Raw genomic sequence first — 19756 nt, forward strand, 5'->3', positions numbered from 1 at the left:
GGGACAGAGTTTAGAACTAATGGATCGTTTGCATTTGGACATGTGGTTGCAAGAGAAATATTTGCTGAGCGGGGTCAATGTCCGCTTGAGACTGAATCGCAGCAGTGCCGCTTTCCATTTGTTGGCTGATGCTGATGCTACTAAGACTGGCAATCCTAAAAGCAAAATCGAGGAGGCCAAACTCTACGTACGACGCGTGGAAGTGTTACCTAAAGTGGGAAACGACATCAGTCAAACGTTGAGCAGAACGACCGCCAAGTATCCCATACGACGTGTGGAAGTGAAAACTTTCACCATTCCTAGGGGACAGCGATCCATGATCGAAGATCATCTGTTCCAAGGACAGTTACGCAAGCGTTTAATCCTTGGTATGGTCAAGAATTCAGCCTTCAACGGAGCCTTCGCTCAAAATCCTTTCAACTTTGATCACTTCAACGTGTCCAAGATTGAAGTCAGTCGCGATGGCAAGACCTTGTGTACCCGACCTTTCGAACCTGACTTTGATCCCACAAAGATGAATTACTTGAGATCGTACTTGTCCCTGTACGAAGCCACCGGAGAGTTAGGGACCAACACCAGTCACGGTATTACGTACGAAGATTACGCAGGAGGCTACGCTTTGTGGGCTTTTGATTTCACTCCTGGCCAAGGCAGTGACGAGAGACATTTTCACCCTATAAAATCTGGCCAGATTCGTGTGGAACTTCAGTTTACAGAATCACTGAAAGAGACAGTGAACGTCATCCTGTATGCAGAATTCGATAATACCATAGAAATCAACAGTTTGAGAGAAGTCATTCTAGACTAATAGAAGCCATGGAAGACTGTTCTCCCTCTTTACTTAGTGGAGAAACTTTAGACATGGAATGTGAGGAGACTGTGGAAGAAGAATCTCAAGACAAAGACGAAGAAGTGATCATGATGAAGTCGAGATGGCCAGAACAAGAAGCCCATTTAGTCTGCTGTTTTGCCAAACACTTGGTCGAAAAAATGACGGAATTGATCAAAAAAGAGTGTTATGGATGTCAAAACGATCATCCCAGTCAAATTCAACACGATAAATGCCTGATGTTGAGTCAAGAAGAAAAATTGGACGAGTACCTGGACGAAGCTTGGAGTCTCATCTCGGACGAAGACGTGTGGCATCAGTGGTATAAAGACTTGCGTGAACATTCTTGTCCACCATTAACCACTCAAGAGATCCATCGTATCGAAGCTCTCCTGAATCAGAGTGAGGAGACGAAACGAAGAAACGGTTATTTGTCAGACATTTTCAAGCAAAAAGTCAGGATCGAATTGATGACTTATTATTACCTGTGAAGAAGAAAAAAAAACACAAATGGATACCTGGGAACTTTATTACCTTTTGAACCACAGTTCGTATACGGCTTCTTGGAATCCTGTTGTCTGTGCTAAAGATGAACTCCCTCATCGCAAACCTCAAGACCATCAAGCTTATGTGATCAACACGGACGACAGTCATCTCCCAGGAACCCACTGGGTAGCCGTCTACTTTCCTCAAGAAGGATGTGTGGAATATTTTGATTCGTACGGATTGCCTCCTTTGGAAGACGATATCATCGACTTTATGAGAAGAAATGCTCAAACCACCCGATTCAATAATGTGAAATTACAAGGCACAGATTCTTTGGTGTGTGGACAGTACTGTGTGTATTTTCTGCATCATCGCAGCCTGGGCTATTCCTTAGAACATTTAGTGACTCATTTTGATCCTCTTTCTTCTTCTAGAAACGATGTGATCGATGGTTTTGTGACCATTATGCTTATCTTTTGTCTCAAGCTAGGAAACGTAGTGTCCATCAATGGCCTAATGACTTCCAACAGTGGAAATCACAATTTCATTCACAACGTTGTCAGCCCTGTTTAAAGTAGACTGTGAATTGAAAAAAATGTTTGTCATTTGAAGAAAAAAATGTTTGATGTTATAGTGTTGGATTATTGTTAAAATATGTTAGAGTTGTTGTTGTTTAGTGTTAAGTGATTTTTGAATAAAAAATGTTGTGTTTTGAAAAAAAAATGCCTTTGTTTGCTTATAAGAATGTTTGATTGATGCTCTTTCACTTCTTACTATCCCTCTCATGACACTCATTGAACGTTGCGGCTCGAAAACCGTGTGGGGGATGTTTTCCTTCACGTCCGCGCTTTGACTTTAAAAACCGGGTTGTTTCCAGTCTAACCATCCATTGTCGACTCATCCTCCTACGAAGATGTGCTCCAAACTAGCTAAGCTAAACGAAGCCTACGTGAATTTGCATAGGGTCAGACACAGTCTGATACCGAAGCCAGAAGAGATAGAGAATGTGAGAATGTTAAAAGTCACTGAAGACCTGATAGAAGAGCTCTTCAGAGAAGAGGTGAACAGGGAGAAAGAAGAATGGACAGAGAAGTACAGACTTCAGAGACAGCAGCAACAGCAGCAAGAGCAACAACAACAGCAGCAGCAGCAGCAGCAGCAGCAACCTGAAGCTGACAGAGGCTTTGTCGATTGTCGTATCGACACCAAAGAGTTCTTCTTCTCTTTCCGAAGAAGCAGACCTATCGCCAGAAAGTCTATCCTTAGAGGACATCGCATTCTTAGAAACTAAAAGATTGTCATAGCAAACAAAAAAAACAAAAAAAAAACAGCCCTTTTCAGGGCTACCCCCAATACTCTAGAAAAAAATAACCATCAATTTGCCAATGTGTGTAGGTAGAGTAGTGTGAATATAAACACTAGCTCTTTTTTTATAGTGTGAGTGTAAGTGTTTGTGTGTTTGTGTGTTTGTGTTTGTAACAGCTCACGTACGTTGGTGTGGATAGTAGATTAAGATGATTTTTTTTGGTGTTTGAGGTGTGGGAGAGTGGATTTGGGGTTGGATTGGATTGCTTTGCGTATGTGGATAGTCTATTGAAGTGGTTAATGAAAAAAGATTTTTTAGAATAGGAATGGGTAGTATAAAAAAAGTGAGTGAGTGTTTCTTTAGGTCCGCGCGTTGTTTTGGTCATGATCTAGGTAAGATCAATTTTATGTTTTTTGGGGGATGTTTTCCATCACGTCCGCGCTTTCACTATAAATTGAAACTCGCTGGACAGTCTAGCTACCCTGTTCATTCGTTGACAAAACAATGAATACCAGAATTGTGAAACTGCTAGAACTCCAGATGCACCTGGAATATGCCAGGCGCATACTAAATGAACTGGCCGCGGAGGCCATTGTAGAAGAAGCAAGAATGAAAGAGGAGGAGGAAAGAAGAAGAAAAGAAGAGGAGAGAAGAAACAAAGAAGAGGAGAGAGGAAATTTCAGAATCCCAGAGACAGAAAATTGGGATTCTGAAGCCACATATCCCGCCTCTGCACTCCCAAGAAGAAAGGTGAAAGGAGACTGGGGAAGAAGATGCGTGTGTGGCGCCAGGCCAGGAAGGTGCCATCATTAGATAGGTGCATCTGGAGTTCAAAAAAAAAAAAAAACAACAGCCCTTTTCAGGGCTACCCAATACTCTAGAAAAGAAATAACCATCAATTTGCCAATGTGTGTAGGTAGAGTAATGTGAATATAAACACTAACTCTTTTTTTAATAGTGTGAGGGTATGTGTTTGTGTGTTCGTGTTTGTAAGAGCTCAGGTATGTTTTTGTGAATAGTAGATTATGGGTTTCTTAATTGTTTCTTAGCGTATGTGGAGAGTATAGTTTGGGTTTTATTATATGAAATGAGAAAGTAGGGGGATGTTTTCCTTCACGTCCGCGCGTTGTTTGGTCATGATCTAGGTAAGATCAATTTTATGTTTTTAGGGGGATGTTTTTCATCACGTCCGCGCTTTCACTATAAGAACCCACCACGTTCGTCGTTCGAACCATTCTACGGAATAACAGATACAAGATGGAAGTGTCGGCGTTGTTTAATGATTTAAGAAATGTTTACTTTTGGATGATGGATGGAGAATATACTATTGAAAGGATAGAAAGAGAATGGAGGTTGAGAAAAAGTCTTGACTATGTCAATGAACTACAATTAGAGAGGAAGATGATAGAGGAGATGATAGAGGAAGAAGTTAAGAGATTGAGAGGATTGATTCAACCAGAGTATGTAAGAGTGGGGACTATAAAAGAGTCTATGGACAAGGTAAAAGCAGTGAGATGCTATTTAGAAGAGCTAGAGAAATGGTCAGAGTGGAAGTTCGTGAAAAGGGGCAGTGAACAACTAAAGAAAGCGGAAGAAAAGATGAAAAAGATAATAGAGGAAGAAGTGCAGAAAATTAAAAACAGGTGGGCAAAAGATAGAAAAGAAGAAGAGAATAGAAAGAAAAAAGAAGAATATGAGAGACTGAACAATAACTGGATAAAAATCCAACAGAAGTTCCGAGCCATGGTCACCCGGACTGGATACCGGAAAATGAAAAGAGAAAGAAGAAGGGAATTTGGGGAAAGATTAGGGGCTGGATGAGGAAATGGAGGAAATAGAAGAAAGCCAAAGGCCCTTTTCAGGGCCACCCATATTTCTCGAAAAGAGAATGACTTTCAATTGCCTACCCCCTTTTTTTTTTTAAAAATATTTAAAAAAAAAAAAAAAATCCCATGTTCAATTCCCCTTGAGGCTAGAGTTGCCCACGATTTTTTTCCCATGTTAAATTCCCCTTGAGGCTAGGTTTGCCCACGATTTTTCCCCATGTTAAATTTCCATTGAGGCTAGCTTTGCCCAGGGGTCTCTGTAATGCTAATTTCCATTGAGGCTAGAGTGCCCCACTTCACTACTTTTATATATATATATATATATATATATATATATATATATATATATATATATATATATATATATATATATATATATATATATATATATATATAGCGGTATTCGAAGTTTTCTGTAATATTACAGCATAGCACCACCTGTCGTGTACTTATATACACTACATGATCATGACATAAGCTACCAGTTCTGCATCACCAGTTGATTTCCTGACAATGTCACTATTTTAAAAACACCCCCATGAATATCACTGTCTACAAATAATTTGATGCATCCCATGTTTTCAAATAGAATCCATATCTTGTTAAAATCGTTGTCACTGTAAGACATCGATTAACCAGTATGTCGTCTGATGATGTCTGATGATGCTATGCAAGAATTAGATCATATGATTACTGTATTTCTTAAGACCCAGGAGATCGAATCCAGGGTAAAATGAAGTATGGATGACTGTTTTTTTCCTGGTGGCTTTTGCAACTGACAGGATTTGACTTTAAAACTTTGTTGTACACGATTTATTAATTTTCACTGGAACCCTGGGATTTGTTTAAACAGTCTATGGTCGACATCGTCTTTCACGCTCATGCTTTGGTCCATTCTCAGCAACAGTCCTGGCGCTACCGTCACAGGTCGTTATAAAATCATTTCTTTAATGCTATCTTGTACGTTTCTTTTGTACGGCACATGTGGCAGAATTAATGGCATGGAATTAGCATCCATTTTTCAAGGCGATTAACACTTTGTGCAACATATACACCACTCCCAACATTAGGGCAAGTATTAAGATATCGTAAAAATATTTTGTCGGTATTACCGCAATATTGGAGTAATTCCGCTTTCATAACCTGGAATCTACATGGCGTCTCTTTGTCGATAGTGTCAGCAGTCATCTGATTTAAACTGGAAATTAAATGTATTTTACATTTTAATATAGAACAAAGAACTATGTATGTATGTATGTATGTATGTATGTATGTATGTATGTATGTATGTATGTATTTTTATAATCTTTGTTACGAATGAATTTTTCCTTTTCGTCTTATTCATTTTTAATCAATATATTGGTGAACACTGCGCCGTAATAACCTAAGATGTTACGAACGTTAATATTTGTTTTGGGATATTGAAAATGTAAAAATGAATTCGCCAAGTGCTTAACCTATATTATTGCACGCTAGACCAACAAGTAGATCTCCGCTTTTTTCTGACATTTCTGAAAATGTCAAGAAACAATGCGGAGATTTACTTGTTGGTCTAAATTGTCACATTCTGTCAACGTTTCTTTTCTTTTTTGTTGCTTTTTTTATTTTTCACCACAAGTATGGTATGCGTTTGCTGAGTTAAAATGTTGTACATCTTTACCTGTGAACGAATACTTAATTGTTGGTATATGGATGAAAGTGAAATATGATATTTCGATTCGGATTACCAAGAGTTAATCGGCATGAATCACTTGCTAGGCGAAAATTAGATGAACCGGATGTTGGTTGTCTGTTGTTACCGGATGTTGGTTGTCTGCTCATACTTGGGACTATTAAAATGACCGATTTACAAGGAAAGTACCAAAAATTAACTGCCGAATATGCGAAGGTATGTAATTTATAAGCAATTAATAGACGATAATACATTAGAATAGCTGGTATTTATAACTGATAACTACAATATCAGTCATTAACATTTTAAACTTTTAAAAGGGCATTATATTTGCGAATGTTACGCCCCTTCAGAATTACAACACTTTAGTAACCTAATTTCGATGTACAATTGGTTAATATTGTGACCATTCCTAAAAGTGACGTTGATATTGGCAGTTCTTAAATTTCATAGACTTCTAGTTATTCAGGTTTATCGGTTACGAAATTATTAAAATAATCACAGCAGTTTGGCATTTCGTCCATTAAAAAGGACTAGAAGTTAAGAATAAAATATGAAGAACAAAAATAAAAGAACATATTATACCGTCTCGTCACCCGTTTTAACGCTACTCTAGGTTATCGAGAGAACGCATCTTGCAGTCACGTCATTATCACAACATTTGTTTGTATTTTTTAGTCAACTCTGATTGGTATGGATATAATATTTGTTTAAAATACCTATTGGTTGTGAATTGAAACAAAGATTCCATGAAAAAAATCTGTCATGACTTGTCATTTTTCAGATTAGTATGCCCTCATGCAAATTGCTACTACTCTGACAGGACAAATAAACTTCTTGCCATAACAGGTTTACATTGGCAACTCCAAATGTGATGGCAGTAAAATTCTTAGTGGATATAGCATCAATAACACTGTCAGAATGATTTATTCTGGTATTATTGCAGTTGCAACAGTTGATAAATGAAGGGAATATTCATTTATCCATTTGTCAAAACATAATCATGTGATCATATCCAACTGTGTTTATTTTTTTATAAACTGGACAGAGAAGTACTTTATAATCACTTCTATAAATAGTCACATGCAAAGTAACTATTGTAAACAGTGAACTGGAAGGCATACACACTGCATGTCTTTAAAATAAAATAAAAAGATGAGTTTTTATTATATTTAGAAAATTTAATAAACTGATTTATCAGAATCAAATGAGACATCTTTGCTATTTTTCTGAATATAAATAGTTTTTCTTTGATGGTAACTGACAGTTTCTATGTTTTGCACTGTTTGACTATTGGACACCCATCACTATAACCATTTATTGATAGTCTTAATTTCATTTGTAAAGCAGCCTATGTAGGTATCCTAACTGTAATTCAACACAAAAAATGATTTAAAGAAGCAGAAATTGATTATTTACGTGTCTGGACAGTGATGATTCAGCCAAGTGACAATGGACTCATGATAACATAAAATCCAAGAGTCATTCATGTCAAACAAAACAACACATCCTTTGCTTTGAATATTGAACTTCCACTCAGATCACATATGCCAATTTAGAAAAAGTTTAAGACCATGCTGTGGAATGTTCTAATCCTTTGATCACCTACCATTAGTATAATTTTTTTGTTTGATGTTGATGTAGCTATTATGTTGCAGATGGAGAATTCCCTGTTCTATAAATATATATGTTGCAGTTGCCTCAACAAGAATTCATACACTTGAACAGGCTCTAAAACGGATAGGAAATATTTTTTAAAAATAAAATAAAAAAACCCCCAAAAATCTACAGTATAAAGAATTGAATTATAAGAGTTTAACATTTTTTTCTGAGTTTGTCATGGTATAAGTTGTCAGTCACCAACTCACACAGCTTACATAATGCCCTTTGGGCATTATTTGCTGTGTAATTTGGCAACTGACAGTTTATACCACGATAACAGCAAAATTAGGTTAAGAAAGATAAAGCACATGTACAGTTCATTACCTTCCAGGGTCTGTGAACGGTTTCTGTAAAAATTTCATACTGCTAAAATTTTCTCACATGCCTTTTTGTGAACCTTTATCCATTGTTAATTTCCAAAAATTAATACTTATACACCTATTCAGTTGAACAACTACAGAAAGAATAATTAACAAACAACACATGCTTTCAGCATGCATAGAACTTATACTTTAGATTTTGTGAATATCGAAATAAACATGTGAAAAATACTTTAATAAAGATATTTAAGCTGAATGCATGTACAATTTCATACACTTTCAATTTCCTTCTAATAAAATGGACATTATTTACTGGTCAACTGATTGCATCTAATAACACCGCCATAACCAGCTAACATGTTGGCGGCTTTCATTTTTTGATGTTTATTAAATTGTGAGAATCTTTTATCAAGCTCTGCATTGTTTGCTGTTTGGTTGTGTATGCAGTTAAAGAAGAAACATGTCTGCTATTGTTTGAGCAGCGATTGTATATAGAATTAATTGAAGACAATCACAAAGACAACTTACTAGCTTTACTCATGGAGCAGTAATAAGTAACATTTCTGATAATGTTTATTTTGGCATGATAATTCAAGAACCTGGTAAAATTGTTAAATTTCAGAAGCCATGCCATGATCATATTATATTTGAATTCATATGTGACCTCTTCCCTCAAAAGATAATAAACATTTTGCACACTATTTCTCGTACTTTAAAAAAACATAAAATTCCGAGTACAAGAAAAATACCTGTACATGTATTTAAAATTTCAGGAACCATGCCACGATCATATTATATTCGAATTCTTACATGATCTCTTCCCCAAAATGATAATATAATCTTTTTATACACTATTTCATGTACCTATACTTAAAAAATTTTTTTTACCAGGTACAAGAAAAATATACGTACATGTATTTAAAATTTCAGGAGCCATGCCACGATCATATTATATTCGAATTCATACATGATCTCTACCCCAAATTGATAATACATTTTTGATACACTATTTCATGTACTTTGAAGGAAAAAAATGTCATGTTTGAATGAATATATGAAATTTTGGGAGCCATGCCACAACCACATTATATCCAAATTCGCGTTGTCGCTGGGCATGTTATAGTGGGGTTGCACTGTATTTATTTATCCACACAAAGTTTGAATGCCAAAAGAAGCAGGACAGTAGGGAGGTTGGAGAAGGGAAAAAGCTAAAGGACCTAGAGGAACAATCACAGTGAAGTCGGAGTGGACTGGAATAAGCAGGTTATGAAGTTGTACAAGGACAAGGCTATGACTTTGATTGTTCACTCGATTAAATGATGAACCAATTCTATCATTTAAAACAGATCAGCTATTTATGTAAATATATTTGTGTTTGAAATTCGGTGAAAGATTTATTTTAAAAAAAAGTGTATCTTCATAAGGTAATGTGACAGTTGTTTATGTAATTGATTAAATTGTTGTTTTTTTTCATGTAAGAGAGCCCATGTCATTCTGTTCTACTTATCTGCTCAGATCTCTGTTTATTCCTAGTGGTTAGAGTGTCTGCCATGGATAAAGGAGTTCGTGGATTAAATTCCCGGTCAAGTCATACCAAAGACTTACAGAAATGGTGCTAACAGCTGCCTCATTTGGCACTCAGCATTAAGAGGTTAGAGTTAGGACTGGTCAGCCTGGTGTCAGGATAATGTGACTGGGTGTGACATCATGCTACATATCTGCGGCATGATGCCCCAGTGCTAGACGTCACTATAAACTACCACATTGCGGACATCATAGCGATATGACTGAAAAATTAAAAATCCAAATTACACACACTCCACCTATAAGTTTCACACTTGTTATTAATATTTGCTCGATCCAGGCAATAACATGAGGGTGATCATCTCCAAGCCACCTAAATTTTTTTGTATGTTGTCCTACTGGGAACAGATCATTACTGCCCTCTCGTTATGTCAGATATTGTTCTATCAGAATTCAAACATACCAGAGGCTATCTGGTCAAGCTAAACATGGCAGACCATAAATAAACCTAGTTTCATAAGATTAATGTACTTCCTAATGGCTAATCCATCCTGACTCACATTAACATCACACGAGACATAACATTTCCATTCTCATCTCAATTACACAAATGAATGAATGAAATTCATTACATGCCTTAACTATGTTATTTTCATTGAATACACACATTCAAGTCTTTATCATATGTGAAATCATCTAAGATCGGTGAATTCACACAGATTCTCGTAACTCATATAAACTAAAGTAATGCATGAAATTTTTTGATTCATATAACAATCAAGATGACAAATTCAAACAATTTGTCAAACTTAGATAAAGAAGATCAATGTACAAATACAAATAGATGAACTCAAACACAGTTACGATCATATCAAGAGTACGCCATCAGTTACGTTCATATCAAGAGAATTGATCTTCATATTTAAGCAAATAAATTCATGCAAATACAAGCAAATAAATTCTAGCAAATCATTATATTGTTGTCAATGAATTACATGAGATTGACACAAATACCTTGTGCTTTCTTTGTTTGCTTTTACCTCCAAATTGTGTCCATTGACTTTCTCGACATCCAGTCCCTTTGACAAATATTTTATGAGAGAATTTCTTCTAAATTCAGTCTTGGAGTCCCTTACATTTTCACACTTGCAGGAAATATGCAGACGGATTAGATTTTTTGATGGGGGCAATTTAAACCCAAGACATTTTGTGTGGGAACCATGCCCCTTTTTTAGTGTAACCAATTAGGATTAAGTAAATCTACTGCCTTTTATAACATGGCACAAAAACTGCAGTCAGCCTGAATTCTAGATTTCCAAACAACTGATTCTGGAATAACTCAGCTCTGACAGTTCCAATATAAAATCGAAGTTATCCTTCCCTTTCCTAGTCTGTCTAATGGATGAATAAACAAAGGCTTAATTAAGAATCACTTCCAGTATTGCCATTTAACAAGCATCTGTCCCCATAACTCTAATTAATTGTTCTCTGGCCCAAATTAATGTGTTCTTTATAGATCGACAGAAATTTCCACCATTACATCATTCATAATTCTGAGGTACAAATCTTATTTTAGAAAATATCAGAGCTACTTGAAAGTGTTCACTACAGGTTCACAAGTAAAACAATGACTGATTCTCCAGAATAGGCAGACATATCATGAGTCATGAAAACATGTGGATGGCATCCCGTGCATCCAAAATTAATATTATTTTGAACAGAATATTCTGGTGACAATTGCCTCTTTTCAAATGGTAAGCATTGCATTTTTTTATTTTCATCAATTGGTCAAATTCGGTATGTGTTTTGCTTTAGTATTGGTGATGGAAACCTTAGGTGCACATAATTGCCAGACAGCATTGTAAATGTTAACATATTAAAGATTTGCATTGGATGAAATTGCAAACATCTGGTCTTTTTAACAATATTTAGCCAATGATAATAGTCCTTACATAAAATGATGAAAGTGTTCTTTTAGTAGTTTTACAGCATATAAGCAGGAATTTCCTTTAAAAACAAGGTCATTTGTCAAAGTGAAACAAAATTGCATCTTTCATGTATTTCAATGACGATTCCAATGAAAGTCTTAAATTGATGACATTGCAAATGACATTGCCTTTAACTATGTGATTAAAGATGAAGGATCGGACAATAGTATAAGTCCTGTTTCAACACCTGACATTTCAGGTTGATCTGACTCTCAGGATGAAACGCGCGATGATCTTTTCTGGTTGGAACACAAGGGACCGTTACATGTGGCTGATTTTACAGTAGATTCAGGGCCAACATTTAATTTAGATGAAAATGCTAGGGAGATAGATTTCTTTTTACAGTTTTTTTTTGTGGAGTAATATTCCATTTGTGCAAAATAGTTGTGAGAAAACTAGTCAGATATACAGGGAGCGACTAATCACCCCAAGACAACCCAAGACTGTCCCAAAACACTCTCACCTACCCAGTATGCATATATACAATTAAAAAAATATCAGATAAAAGAAGTAATCAGTATAATTATGCATTGCATAATTATTGAGTAAAATCAGTAGAGTTTTTCCCTTGTCAGTCATTGCCAAAGGAAAGACACCATGACACCCAAAAACTACACCTAGAGAACCCAAGACTGTCCCAAAGCACTCTCACCTACCCAGTGTACAAATATACAATAAAAAAAATCAGATAAAAAAGATGATCAGTATGATTTTTGTTAGTAATTTATTTAAGGGTTTTTGTTTTCAAAAAATCTTTTTCTCTGACAAAGAGGGGTACTCTTAATAAGATGATAAGGGCACTACATTTATGTTCTTTAAATTGTTTTATTGTATTTACAAAACCTATTTTAATTTTGAGAAAGAAGTCAATATGCCAGTTAAATAACTAATTAAAGAAGAACCAAAAGGTGTGCCTTTCTTTGGCAACATTAATCAGTATCAAAATTATTTTTATTTTGTTTGTTGTGCTCATGCAGTGGAGAGCTAATTATCATGGTATCAAAGATGTATAGTAAATCAAAGGTGATTTGTTTGGCAAATTGTAAGACTCGTGAATTTAATCTTCTTAACACCTTCAGTGTTACTGATGACTTGGGGGTGGGTATAATCCAATTAATGTATTAAGGGAAACCGAAAAGGATGCCATCATTGGACAAAATGGACAAAATCTTGGCATTAATCCACTTGATTAATGAGCTGCAAAATTAATTAATCAGTATAAATAAATTATAAATAGTGCTTATTTTGTTTGTTTTGCTTGCACGGAAAAGTGCCAATATCAGAGAATATGGAATATGGCACGGATGACAGGAAAGCTCTGACCAAGGCTATCAAATGTGTTTCCTTCTGCACAATGATATTTGTGCACAAAATATCTAAATGACAATATTAAATTTTACCTACAAAACAAGGTAGGCTTTGACAAGGTCGAGCGTGATACAGTCATGAGGTCTTAGTTTGGTAGTGAAGGTATCATGGATGCCAATACTACCATGGAGTTTACAAGCCACTCTGAAAAACTTGAGTAATTAATAAAAGAAATGTTTGACAAATTTGAACAATACTATGTCAGTAATCAAAAACCAAGACTTCGAAAATTTATGTTTGAACCGAATCAGCAGAGCGAAGAAAGGAAACACTGGACCAATAACAATGCAGAGTCCATCAAGAATATTTTAAAAATTTCAGTTGACTGGAAGCCTAAACATACTAGAGATTTAATAAACGAACTCTACGGTGTTACAGACTTGCATTTTATGGATTATAGATGGGTGGTCAGAAGGGCTTGGTCTGATTAATTGGCTAGCTTCAGGGTCTATGTTAAAGACTCTAGATTTCTCTGATTTGCATGCTTTTCCAAGATGTCCTATGTGATTGAAGCAGCATTGTGTTGTTTTGCAAACCCGCGTTTCTTGTTTGCTCAAGTAAAATTCCATGTAGTCTAAACAAGAGAAACATAAATAAGTACACTAGATCTCAGTGGTTTTGTTGAATCTGTCTGTGGATGGAAAGAAAAGTGATGCAATAATAGTCATATGTTGTGGAAAAACAAATCAAAACTTCAACCACTAGTGTGAGACCAGGTCTCAGAAGGCCTAGAAATAACACCCAGCAGATCGGATGAGGAAACTAGTTGGAGTCAGTGAAATTAGTCCAGATTTGTCATCATTGAGTTCAGTGATGAGAACCAAATACTGTCACCTTTTGTGATAACAAAAATACTTGAGGGCTTAGCTGGAGAGTCAAGAAGTGTAAAAAGAAAATGCTTCTCACAGGCCAACTGCTTGTAGAATGTAACTGCAAGCATTTATATTAATTGAATTGTCATTTATTTCTGCAATTACAAATCAGTCTAATGGTTAAGCACATTCAAATTGTCACATTAAGCTTGAAATAATGGGTCAAATTCTCACACAGGTTTTTGCTTCATTAGGAGCAAATTAATTACTCAGTGGAGCTAGTAAAAGTTAATGAGTTGATTTTTTTCTGATGAAAGTAGGATGAAAGGATTTTGTACCTCAATATCTTTCACCCAGTTTCAATAATAACCTAATTTTAAGTTACTTTCTTTGCAAGAGCAAAGTTCTAAAAATAATAATTTACTCAAACTTAGAAAAATGTTATTTTCGTGAATTCCAATAATTATTTCTTTTGATTTTAGGTTATTTATCTCAAAGGTTCATTAAAACTATTGTTTTAATGACCATTGTAAACATTTTGAATTTTGACTACTCTACACTGACATCTACCAAATTGTTATGCTATACAGATTGTATTGCCCTGTTAGGCAGGGGAGTGACGTTACTTCCTCTCAGAATTTATATTCAGCTTGGACCCTGAAAAGCTTAAATTTTATGACCTTTCTCTTTCAGCTGAAAGCTCACATTCCAGTACTCAGGAAAGCATTTGTTGATGAGCAGACTGCTCACAATGCCTTGAAGGTATGTGATTTCGATAATTCAACATATGGGTCAGAATCCAGGTTTCTGGTTGGTGAATCAATTTTATTTTGGACTTTATGATGCTAATTTCACCCGGAAGCAAAAAGTTATTTTCTTTCTAGATCACTATTGTCATTGACATTAGTGTCTATATCACTTTGATCATTGCAGTTCATCAAAGGATCTGTATGGTTATCTACCAAGTAAATCACCACTTAAATGAAAAAATGTTGACTCCTAATTGGTAGATAACTGGGATGTTGAAATAGTAATATTTTGAATTGCCTGAAAAGTCAGTTATATATCTTGTTGACATGTGGTTTATACCATCTTACTATCCAATAATTATAAATCTAATTATGCCAAATCTCCAGACATATATCATGCTGATACATGTGATAATTGTATATCTTACTATGCCAGATCTCCAGGCTTTATAACACCCGTAAATGTGATAGTTATATAGCTTACTATTCTAAATCACCAAGCATATAACACTCACACATGATATTTATATATCTTCCTATGTCAAATCTCCAGGCTTTACCACACCCACACATCATTGTTTTATATATTTTACTGTGCTATATCACCAAGCATGTAGCACTCACACATGATAGTTATGTATCTTACTGTGCTATATCACCAAGCATATAACACTCACACATGATAGTTATGTATCTTACTGTGCTATATCACCAAGCATGTAACACTCACACATGATAGTTATGTATCTTACTGTGCTATATCACCAAGCATGTAACACTCACACATGATAGTTATGTATCTTACTGTGCTATATCACCAAGCATATAACACTCACACATGATAGTTATGTATCTTACTGTGCTATATCACCAAGCATGTAACACTCACACATGATGGTTATGTATCTTGCTGTGCTTAATCACCAGACATATAACACAAACGTACATGTGATAGTTTTATACAGCTTTTTAAGCTAAATCTTCAAGCATATATCACACATATTTCACCATTATATATTGTAACTTTGCTGTATCTTCAGGCATATCACATGCATACATGTTATAATTATAGATCTTACTATACCAAATCTGTAGGCATATCACACGTGCATTTTTGATATATCTTTCTATGCTAACTCTCCGGGCATACAACACTCCCATACACGTGATAGTTACATATTTTACTATGCCAGATCTCTAGGCAAACATCACAGCTATACATGTGACAGTTTTATATATTTGATTATGCTAAATCTCCATGCATATATTACATACATCATATTTATATATTTGACTATGCTAAATATCCAGGTATATCACACCCATACATGTGATAATTACAGATTTTACTGTGCTAAATCACCAGGCATACAACACTGCCACACAAGTAATATATATCTTGCTATGGAAAATCTCCAGGCATGCATCACACCCATACATGTGTTAGTTATATATCTTAATGTGCCTTATCTCCAGGCATACATCATACCTATACATGTGATAGTTATAGATCTTAATGTGCCTTATCTCCGGGCATACATCACACCCATACATGTGATAGTATTATATATTTGAATATGCTGAAGCTCCAGATATGTATATATACAACACCTATACATATCATAGTTCCTGATTCTCTGGGAAACTCCCAGGATTTTATTAATGATTCCCAACATAACATTTTTTTGTAAATTACAGTGGGTTTTTTGAAGTCTTAAAAATTTGTTTTTTTTTTGTATTAAGAGTCTATGCCAATATTATAGGTGGAGAGCCATATTATTGCAAGTCTCAGACTCCAAAGCTATTAAATTGCTTCTGACAATCAAACACGTATCCTTGCAACCTCTGAGGCTATTTCCTTAGGTTTCTAAGGTGCATTCATCCATACATGTGTAGATTATGACATAGGAATGTATAGGATTTAATAGTATATTAACACATTCCAGATTGTTTATTGTCAGTTAAAAAATTCCATACAAAAATGAAGGTTTAGGAAGATAAACCCTTCCCAAATCAAATAAAAATAAGTAAATTGGTGTCTTATATGGTGAAAGGTAAAGATGTTTCATGTCTGTAAAAGATAAAGGTCAATCCTTAAAATATTAGGTTGGAATTTGTTATATAAGTGACATTCTTTTAAAAAGTCAAAGACTTTCTACGATGGTACATGATCCTCGAAATGCTTTTTAACTGAGTTCAGATCAGATGGCTGCTATGAAAACTGGCCTTCCTGCACAAACCATCTGCCTTGGGAGAACAGTAAGGGTGGTCTCACAAGGCATATTTTACTGAAAGCAATGCAACAAATATGACATTCTACTGAAACAAGTTAGGAAGTCCAGTACTGCAAATGAAAAATTAATGATTTGTAGTGAAATTTCCTGATTTTTGTGAAAATGCTCTCCAGATTTTAAGCTTTGGGATTATCATATGCATACATGCAAGATATTTTATGCACTAAATATATTGCAATCATCACATAAAAGAAACAGTTAGGGTTGTTAACTTGAATGGCTTTTTCCTGATGACCATTTTCATGCCTATGTGTAGCTAGCAAAGGGTCCCACTTTTGTGTCAGCTGCAATAACTAAGAGTCTCTGAGAGGTAAAGTGTCCCACTTCAGTGGCAACTCCAGTAACAAATGTGTATATATTGTACTTGCTTACCTATTATCCATATATGCAATGGATGTTGGTCGCATAGATAGTCATGCTTGCTTGATGAAGGTGTACATAAAATATTTAAATTACCAGTTCAGTTCAGAAATAGCTTTGTTGTGGTCACTAATTGATTATAATACTTTATCAAGTAATAAACACTCACAGAGGTAAGGACTGTGTAATTGTCTCAGTGTTAATCATTATTGGCAAAAAATTTTATGGACAGGAAAATTCAGTGGCCATTTTTAATAATTTTCTCAGTTTTAATCATCTCATCCATTATTCAATCAACATTGCAGTTTTTTTGTTGATCACTAATGGGAATCTGTTCATAACAGATGCTGATTACAGTTTCACTGAATGTTCATTTGGCAATGGTCTGATGGTGTACATCAAAAAGTCCTTAAATATGTTGCTGTTACATTCTCAGCTTGCTATTGTACCTCAAATTTTCAAGTTTGCCTATTGATTTTTCAGGAGGCAGTAAAAGAAAAAGACCAGTCTATCAGGAAGTTTGAACAGGAAGTAGACAGTCTGACTTTTCGCAATCAACAACTTTCAAAGAGAGTCATATTTTTACAGGAAGAGCTAGATCATGCAGAATCTTCCAAAAAGAAATCAAAGGTACATGTATAATGAGCAAACTACACTGCTTCCTTGTTTTAGCATGGCTGGATAAGTTGCTAATCTGTTTAAAATGTGGAGGTGTGGATCTCATTTTTTTCTTTGTTATACCAAGGGCAAAAAATAGGCTTCTAGTTGCTTAACATGAAGAAATATAAAGATCAAAAATGGTAGATGAAAGCTTGATATATATATGTCAAACATTTTGTCGCGTAAAATAGCCATTAGTTCATGGAAGTTTGGAATCATTTTCCTGAAATTAGCAGGTTTAAACAGGGAATTATAAGAATGAAAATAGTTTTTCAATATATGAGACATTATATGACAAATGTCAGTTAGTGAAATTTTTTGGAAAAATGACTACTTGGGGCAATGCTGTGAGAAATACATACCAATAAAAGATTAGCCTTCATGTGGAAAACATGTTTTAATTTTACTTTTAAATTGAATTTAGTGCAGTCATAATACCCATGATATACCTTCATCTATTTAAAGATTGTTTATTTTTTTAAAATTCAACGAAGTATGAACCCCAAAAACGGTTTGCAAACTGTATAAACCACAGAGCATCATTTTAGTTCATGCTTTGTTGAAGAAAAAATAAAGAATCATTATTATTAAATTCAACAGTATAAATAGTTAAATTAACTCATAGTTTAATAACATCCTTTTATTTAATAATATTTTGAATATCATTCATAAGGTGCAATAATAAGGAACAGTGAAGATTCATGATGTATATCTACAGCCAATCAGAGAAAAGCATTGTTTTCAAAGCCATACTCACTTGAACATGAGGCCACAACTTCAGTTAAAAAATCAAAATCCATACTTGCACAAATGAAATTATCATCCACAAAAACTGTTTTATTGTGATCAGGCAAAATACAGTTTTGTTCTTCATTTTCATCAATATTTAGGATACAAATCACCATGCATAATGTCATTTCACACTGTACCATCCTGTCTTCACATCAAGATACATAAGAGATGTTTGTTTATTCATTTAAAGTGTACTACATTTGTAGGATTAGCAAATATATCTCATTTATTTGAAAAAAGGTCAAGTATTTGGTTCATGATTAAAATTTTATACAAGAATACTTTACAGTCTTTTATATCATCTAATACCTGATATGTCCCATGTTTGCATAGTCATTTGGTTAAAGCATTTTGCTCCTAATGCAAAAGTTGTGGGTTTGAACCCACCATTGGCCATAAATATTTTTCTCTTTTCTTCTCATTTTATTTGGTTTTATTTTCTTCTACAAAACAAATTTCAAATTTCCATATTGTAATTGTATACAGATTTAATATCATACATTAATACATTCACACACTGAAAAAAAATGTAATGGTTCCATCATGTCTTTCACATCAAGGTATGTAAGTAACAATGTTTATTTATTTTTTAAAAGTGTATTTTACTTGTAGCATTAGCAAAGATATCTCATTTAATTGAGAAAAGATCCAGTAATTGATTCATAATTAAAATCTTACTTAAAAAGTCTGGTTTGAGTGATCCTATATTTTAAATCTAGTCCTCATTGAGTATTATGTACAGAAAAGTAGTGTAGGTGGGCCTGACTTAAAAAAATTGGGTTCATACAGATATGAACCCAAAAAATTGAAAAGGGCCTGGCCAACTAAGTTGCCTTTAATGATAATGACTAAAGAAAAATTTAATTATTCACGTGCAGAAGGAATCAGTTAACTGTTGCTTCGATGTTTGTGAGCACTTCCTTGTGAACCTAAAAATCTGCATGTTTGGCAGCTGTGATCACTTTATTTTGACAGCTGCTGAGAACTTAATCCTCTTTCAACTTAATGAGAAATCCTCTTTCAACACAATGACAAATTAGAAATCAAATCAAAATCAAAGAAGCTTATTAAAAGATTAGAAATTTTTCAGTTATTCACAGTGCATGAA

The 19756-nt window shown here is 34.7% G+C and overlaps 1 protein-coding gene across 1 annotated transcript in view; it reads left to right on the plus strand.

The window, feature by feature from the left end:
- The first annotated feature begins 6257 nt into the window (after positions 1–6257).
- Positions 6258–19756, plus strand: part of LOC149805417 (protein phosphatase 1 regulatory subunit 21-like) — an 87074-nt gene continuing 73575 nt past the window's right edge. The window contains exons 1-3 of the mRNA XM_089949980.1: positions 6258–6335; positions 14487–14555; positions 17680–17826. Of these exons, the coding sequence (XP_089806106.1) occupies positions 6285–6335; positions 14487–14555; positions 17680–17826 (267 nt within the window). The 5' untranslated portion in view covers positions 6258–6284. The remainder of the gene's footprint in view (positions 6336–14486; positions 14556–17679; positions 17827–19756) is intronic.

This window comes from Sinohyriopsis cumingii, chromosome 2 (genome assembly GCF_028554795.1).
Source record: "Sinohyriopsis cumingii isolate HCF-2022 chromosome 2, ASM2855479v2, whole genome shotgun sequence".
In the NCBI taxonomy this organism is placed as follows: Eukaryota; Metazoa; Mollusca; class Bivalvia; order Unionida; family Unionidae; genus Sinohyriopsis; species Sinohyriopsis cumingii.